The sequence below is a fragment of the Mus caroli genome, chromosome 19 (genome assembly GCF_900094665.2).
Source record: "Mus caroli chromosome 19, CAROLI_EIJ_v1.1, whole genome shotgun sequence".
In the NCBI taxonomy this organism is placed as follows: Eukaryota; Metazoa; Chordata; class Mammalia; order Rodentia; family Muridae; genus Mus; species Mus caroli.
This window is the reverse complement of record NC_034588.1, coordinates 9,497,048-9,504,346: the sequence shown is the minus strand read 5'-3', so window position 1 is coordinate 9,504,346 and position 7,299 is coordinate 9,497,048. Positions and strand designations below refer to the sequence as shown.

The window sequence follows — 7,299 nt, the reverse complement described above, 5'->3', positions numbered from 1 at the left end:
GGCATGCACCACCTCACTCTCCTCATTTTAAATGTGGTTGATTGTTTTCCTACTCATGAATTTTAAGAGTTACAGGCATTCCATTCCTAACTACTTCCCTGAAAGAATTGGAAATACATTTAACTAAAGCCACATAGCTCATAGCAGTTGTATGAGTTAACAGTGGGGGAAAAAAAAAAAAAAACCTAGTCCAGAATTGTTCATCAAATGAATGCTTAAGTACACTGTGGCATCTCCACACAATACAAATTAAAAAAAAAAAAATAGGTAAGTTTCATGAGTGAAAGAAGCCAGAAAAAAATTGATACAGATAGTGGGTTCAATGTACAGACAGTTCTCAACAGTGCAGGCTACTGCATAGTGGGAATAGACGCTGATTATAGAAAGGTCACGTTGTAGATAGGTCCACTGTCTTAACTGGAGCAATCATGACGTGGCAATATCCGTAGATCAAATCTTACCAGAATGTCCACTGCAAACATGTGCAGGACTCAGAGTAACAGCCTTTGTCCACAGCTGAGGGGCTAATCCACCATCTAAGCTAGTTGAAAGGAAAGGTAGAAATAGCGAATTCCTCCTAAGGGGGACAGTAGTAAAGGAGAATGGTGACTTTACGTTTTTCTAACTTATGGAATGAAATTCTTGGTTAATTCCTGTAGGATTTAATTCAAAGGGTATTGCTTACTGAGTAGAGGTTCTTGTAACTATTGAATCAGACTATCCAATCTAGGAAAAAAATCCTCATTAAATGTAAAATGTTTCTCAAAAAAAAAAACAAAATAAAAAAGAAATACAAAATGTTCTAGTTGTACAAAATAGTCACTGCTTTATTAAACACACACAAATCTACTCTATATCGCTCACACTACAAATATCTGAATCCTTGTTATCCACCTGTTTTCCTTGAACACTTACAGCTTCTTTAATTAGAACACTGCTTTTATACAGTCTAAAAATGTTTGTGATTTACAAACAAAATATCTAAATGCATGCTTGTATAATAAAATGTTATTTGGGACATATTATGGTGAAAAATATAACCTTGAAATAGCAAGCCATGAGGCAATCAATAGTGCCTGTGTGCTTTCAATTCTGATACTTGCCTCCAAGAATCTGAGCTTACTAAGGAAAAGTTAACACTTGCTAAAATAATACTGTCAATTTTTCCAAGATGTACAAGAAAGGAAAATCGTGATTCGATGGAGCTGAGAAATGACACCAGAGTAAAAGAATTTATATTTCTGGGTCTCACTCAGTCACAACACCTGAGCCTGGTCTTATTTCTTGTTTTGTGTTTTGTGTACGTGACAACTCTGCTTGGGAATCTGCTTATCATGATTATCGTGACCTTTGAGTCCCGTCTGCACACGCCCATGTACTTCCTGCTCCGAAACCTTGCCGTTCTAGACATCTGCTTCTCCTCCATCACAGCCCCAAAGGTCTTGGTGGACCTTCTGGCAAAGAAAAAGACCATTTCCTACGCAAAATGCATGACACAGATGTTTTTCTTCCATCTGCTTGGTGGGGCAGACATTTTTTCTCTCTCTGTGATGGCATTTGATCGATACATGGCCATCTCCAAGCCCCTGCACTATGTGACCATCATGAGTAGTAGGCGGTGCACAGCCCTCATCGCGGCCTCCTGGGTGGGCGGCTTTGTCCACTCGATTGTGCAGATCTCCCTCTTGCTCCCACTCCCCTTCTGTGGACCCAATGTTCTTGATACTTTCTACTGCGATGTCCCACAGGTTCTCAAACTTGCCTGCACAGACACCTTTGTTCTTGAGCTCCTGATGATCTCAAACAATGGCCTGGTCACTACCCTATGGTTTATCTTCCTTCTGGTGTCCTACATGGTCATCTTGATGATGTTGAGGTCTCAGGCAGGAGAAGACAGAAGAAAAGCCATCTCCACCTGCACCTCCCACATCACTGTGGTCACCCTGCATTTTGTACCCTGCATCTATGTCTACGCCAGACCATTCACTGCCCTCCCCACAGATAAAGCCATCTCTGTCACCTTCACAGTCATCTCTCCTCTATTGAACCCCTTGATCTATACTCTAAGGAACCAGGAAATAAAGACAGCCATAAGAAGGCTAAAGAGAAAACTCACTCCTCTTGAAAAGTAATACAAAAAGAAACCCCAACTCTTGTTACCAGGAACTGTTTGCTTTATGTTTTCTGTACATTTATATATTCACATATTGTCAATTAACAAACTACACTTTCTAGGAAACCATTTGCTTTTGTATTTATATTAGTAGTAATTAATAACCCAATTTCTATATGGCACAAAGTAAATAATCATATAGCATCAGGCTGGTTGATTTATATGTTATTTTTAGTTGGTTGGTTTGGAAACAAGGTCTCACCATGAATCCCTGGCTGGCCTTGAACTCATAGAAATCCACATGTCTCTGCCTCTGGACCCTGGGATTGAAGGCATAAGACACTAGACTTGGCCCAGTTTCTTCTTCTTTTTTAAGAATAATTTGTTTTTATTATTATGTGTATGGCTGGTTTGTCAGGATGTATGTGTGTGCACCATGTGCCTGATGCCTGTGGAGGCTAGAAGAGGGCATTGGATACCCTAGAACTAGAGTTACAGATGGCTGTGATCTGCTATGTAAGTGCTAGAAACCAAACCTGGGTCACCTGCAAGAGCAAGCAAGTGCTCTTAATGGCTGACCCACCTGTTCAGCCTCTGACTAATAAGTTATGGTATATCAATCAATCAACCTCATTAACCTTAACTTTTTTTTTCAAAAGGAAAGGAGTTAGAACTGGTGGTTTTTCCTGTAATTCCAGTACTTGGAAAGTAGTGGAAGGAGATCAGGAACTCAAGGCCACCTTGAAGCCAACCTGGGCTATTTGAGAACCTATCTTAAAACACCAAGCAATAATATATATATATATATATATATATATATATATATATATATATTAAGAGGAAATACTTCAGCAATTAAAAGGTCTTTAGTCAAGTTAGGCACAGAAATGTCTTTAACAGCCAACTCATTGACTTTTTATTTCATGATTACAATTTCTTACATTGTTGGGTACAAACCTTTTCCTCTTCTAGAAGGCTCTCATGTTCAGTGTCTCTGAGGGCCACATTCATGGGTGTGACTGGTTTATCACAGGTTGGGTAATCTGCTTCTACTTAGTTAAACTCTTAATGGACGTGGGCTTGTGAAAATGTTCCCAGGTCATAAAGGTCACCTTCCTGGATTCCAGTCATGAATGAAGCTTGACAAGAGTTCTCATGACCTGAAGGTATTTATGATAATGCAGAATAAGACTTGCCAGTTTGACACTCTTGCAATGAGGTTAGAAAGGAGCAGGACCCCATACAGGGACCAATCCATCCCCAACATCTGAGTGAGTGTTCAGTTGTCAACTTACTAGGTTGGTTTCACTATTCATGTTTCCTGCTACGTGGGATTGGGGGCACATGGCAAGGGATGGGAATAGAAGGGACAAGGAGGGCAGGAGGGAGAGAGAAAGAGAAGATAAACCCCTTAATCTGTTAGCATTTATGAAAAGGCCAGATAGACTCGTGTTACTGTCTAGGAGTGTGGTAATGCCAAGCAGCTGAAAGTGTTAACTTCAAAGTTACAAGACAGAGTCACCAGTCCTTTATCTGCCACCTGCAAGTTCTGAGATCTTGAGCTAGTTATGTCTTCTCTCCAAAAGTCACTCACTTCTAACTTACATGGAAGTGATTATAATATTCCTCTCATAAATGTTTTGCTTTGGTGGTGGTGGTGGTGGTGGTGGTGGTGGGTTTGGTGGGTTTGTTTTGTTTGATATCGGGTTTCTCTGTGTAACTTGGGCTATCCTGGAACTTGTTCTGTAGACCAATCTGACCTCAAACTCACAAAGATCTTAATCCCAGTACTTGAGAGGTAGAGGCATGTACAACCACTGCCCAACTCATAGAGTCTTAAAGCTCAAATAATACTACATTTATGAAACATAACTATATCACATAGTTAATTATTAGAATAGGCAAATGTCACTATTGTATCATCTCTATTTCTCTACCTAACAAACTTCTGCACCCCACACACATACATTGATCTGTCACCCTCCTAAATGTTATTCTTCCACATTACTAAAGACAGACTATAAAGAATCGAAAAGCATACTGAATTCAAAACATTTATATCATCTTAAAATTACCAGCTCTCCAGCATCAAAACATGACAATAGTCTTGCTTATCATTTATAAAACCCCAAGGGACATTACCATGGACTATAGAAATGCTTCAGTGATTAAGATCCCTTGTTGCTCTTGAAAAAGACCCAAGTTTAGTTCCCAGCACCCACATGATGGCTCACAACCATCTCTAATTCTAGATACAAGGGATCTGATACCTTCTTCTGACCTCCATGGACACCAAACATTTATGTGGCACATATGCATATATTCAGGCAAATAAAAAATATATATGAAAAGTAAATTTAATATGTATTTATATCAATCTATATATGTGAAAAGTAAAATAAATATATCTTTTAAAAAGAGCCACCCTGAAGCTGATGAAAGATACATCACAGGAGAATTTTATATCTAAAAAAAGCTATGAATTATAGATTAAACCTCAGGACTAGGGTGCTTCAATAAATAAACCACTTATCTTGTAAGAGGGAGGATTTGTAATCCCAGAGTTGGGGAGACAGAAACAGAAACGTTTCTGGGGATCATTGACCAGAGAATCTGGCCCAATTGGTGATCTCCAGCTCAGTGAGAAACTTATCTTAAAGGAGGTGGGTGGAGTTCCTGAGGATGTCGCCTGAGAGCACACAGGAGAAAAGCAAACCCAAGGTGAGTTCTCCAAAACATGGTGAGTGTGGAAGACAAACTTGATATGTCTCCTCACTGGATTTCTCTTGGATCCATCACCTGATTGACCACATCTAAGTCTTTACACTATTAACTTACTTCCTTAAGTATAGTACTTCTAGGAACCATTTTTACTCTCCAGATTACTGACCTTGCCCTAGTAGTTTTGGTGTCTAGAGTAGCCCTGGCTGGACTGGAACTCATAGACCAAGCTGGCTTTGAACTCATAGAGCTCCACCTGCCTCTGCCTCTGCCTCTGCCTCTGCCTCTGCCTCTGCCTCTGCCTCTGCCTCTGNCTGCCTCTGCCTCTGCCTCTGCCTCTGCCTCTGCCTCTGCCTCTGCCTCTGCCTCTGCCTCTGCCTCTGCCTCTGCCTCTGCCTCTGCCTCTGCCTCGTCAGTGCTAGAATTAAACCAATATGCCATCATGTCTGAGCCCCAGGGTTCTCGTTATGAAATTGCCTAAGAAAAAGTACACACCAGGGCTGGAGAGATGGCTCAGTGGTTAAGAGCACTGACTGCTCTTCCAGATGTCCCTAGTTCAATTCCCAGCAACCACATGGTGGCTCACAACTATCTATATAATGTGATCTGATGCCCTCTTCTGGCATGCAAATGTTCATGCAAATAGAGTACTCATAAACATAAAATAAATAAGTCTTTTTTTAAAAAAGAAGAAGACAGGGAAGTGCACGCCAAGCAACCCTAACTCCCCATTTCTCACTAATGTGCCCTTTACTTCCTATCTATCTCTTACAATTCATTCAAACCAATGCCTTTATCTCTGTTAGAATCTGACAGCATAATATATCTGAGTCAGTGTATCTCAGACTAGTGTCCCAAGGTGTCAGGGATGCTGAAACCTTGCCATGTGTTATGTCTACTGATTCCCAAGAACCATGTCTAAGCATACAACATGACCTGAGAAAACAGCCATTTTCATCTGATTGTACAAACACTTATTGGGGTCATGTAAATTTCAAATTGAACTGAATTTTTTTTTCACTTAAAAAGGAATTGTTTTCACATGATCCATTGAGCTATATTCATCAGATAAAATTATTCATATTTTCAGTATACAGTGTGAAATATATTGCAGTGATGTATGTTTTGATGGGTTTTATGCTCCTTTCTAAAGAACATCAAAAGGGTTAAGTGAATCAGTGCACATACCACTTTTTAAATGTACTTTGGTCGCTGTGTTCTCTCACTCAAATGTAATGATCAACATCTCTGAGTGCCCATGAAAAAGAAATACATATTTATTTATAAAGTAAGTACCTTGATGGATATCAAAACCTATCACCATTCTGCCTCCCTAGACTCTGACTGAATTGTGAATCTCAGCTATGTGGATTAAAATAGCTGCCCGGGGACCATGCACATCTTACTTTAAAAAATAAATTAGGTATATGAATCTGCATACTGCAGCTCAGAGACCTGCAGCCACAGAGCTCTTGTTTTTGCCATTGCTACACTTTCTGTTTAGTTCCATTTCCCAGCTGATTTCTGGCAAAGTAACTTTTGACCAAGAGGGAGAAGGCAATGTTTTTTTCCTGAAGCAAAAACGAACTGTTTCCCTGTGCTTTCTCCCAAGGAAAAGCCACATTCCAAAGGAGCACTGACACAGTGTGTGTGTGTGTGTGTGTGTGTGTGTGTGTGTGTGTGTGTGTGTAAAAGTGACAGAAGGTGACAGGAGGAAGGGGAAACTACTGACATTTTAATGACTCCCATGAGAGTTCCATTGTATTGGCCACGCTGCATCCACATTGAATTGATCCCCAGTAATATTCCCTTTGCTGTTTCCATTAATGGGCTGAGGCTAAGGGACTGGTATGGGTAGCCCAGACACTGAAAAGCAAAATAGAAGAGTCAGAACACTGTTAGTCCCTAAGGTTGCTCACCCAACCCATCCCATTTCCCAACCCACTGCACCTTTACACCCCACATCCACATTGCCTCCTATCCTCAACCCCTACATCTACATACCCCCCTCAGTCTAAAAGAAAATATGATCAGTAGTCTTGAGACAGACAGGCTTTATGTTATATGTACAATTTCCAGCAAACAGACGTCCTGACTCAAAGTATTGAAAAGTATTATAATGTCAATTTCCCACTTGGCAGTTAAACCAGCATTGTACTTCTGAAACCATTATGGCTTTTCAGAAATGCTACAAGTGTACAGAATGCTCCAAACAAAGCAAGAGTCTTAAAGCAACAAAAAGAAGTGACAGGAAGATAGACAGTATAACCTACCCAGCACATAATAAGAGTAGCCAGGATGTCTCTACATCTCCCTCTGTAGGACTTTGAGGCAGTGGCTCCTACCTTCATATATGGAGTCTAATGAGATTTACTCCTTGCTCAGGAATGGAATTTAGAAGCCTTGAGTGAGACGTTTTTATTGTATTGGGGATCAAACCGAGGGCCTTGCACATGCTAGGCAAG

General features: G+C 40.4%; 1 protein-coding gene across 1 annotated transcript; it reads left to right on the top strand.

The window, feature by feature from the left end:
• Window positions 1-1,199: 1,199 nt before the first annotated feature.
• Window positions 1,200-2,132, top strand: LOC110285826 (olfactory receptor 4D11). Its single transcript, XM_021152267.1, has one exon. It carries the CDS (start codon window positions 1,200-1,202, stop codon window positions 2,130-2,132), a length of 933 nt encoding a protein of 310 aa, XP_021007926.1.
• The last annotated feature ends 5,167 nt before the right edge of the window (window positions 2,133-7,299 follow it).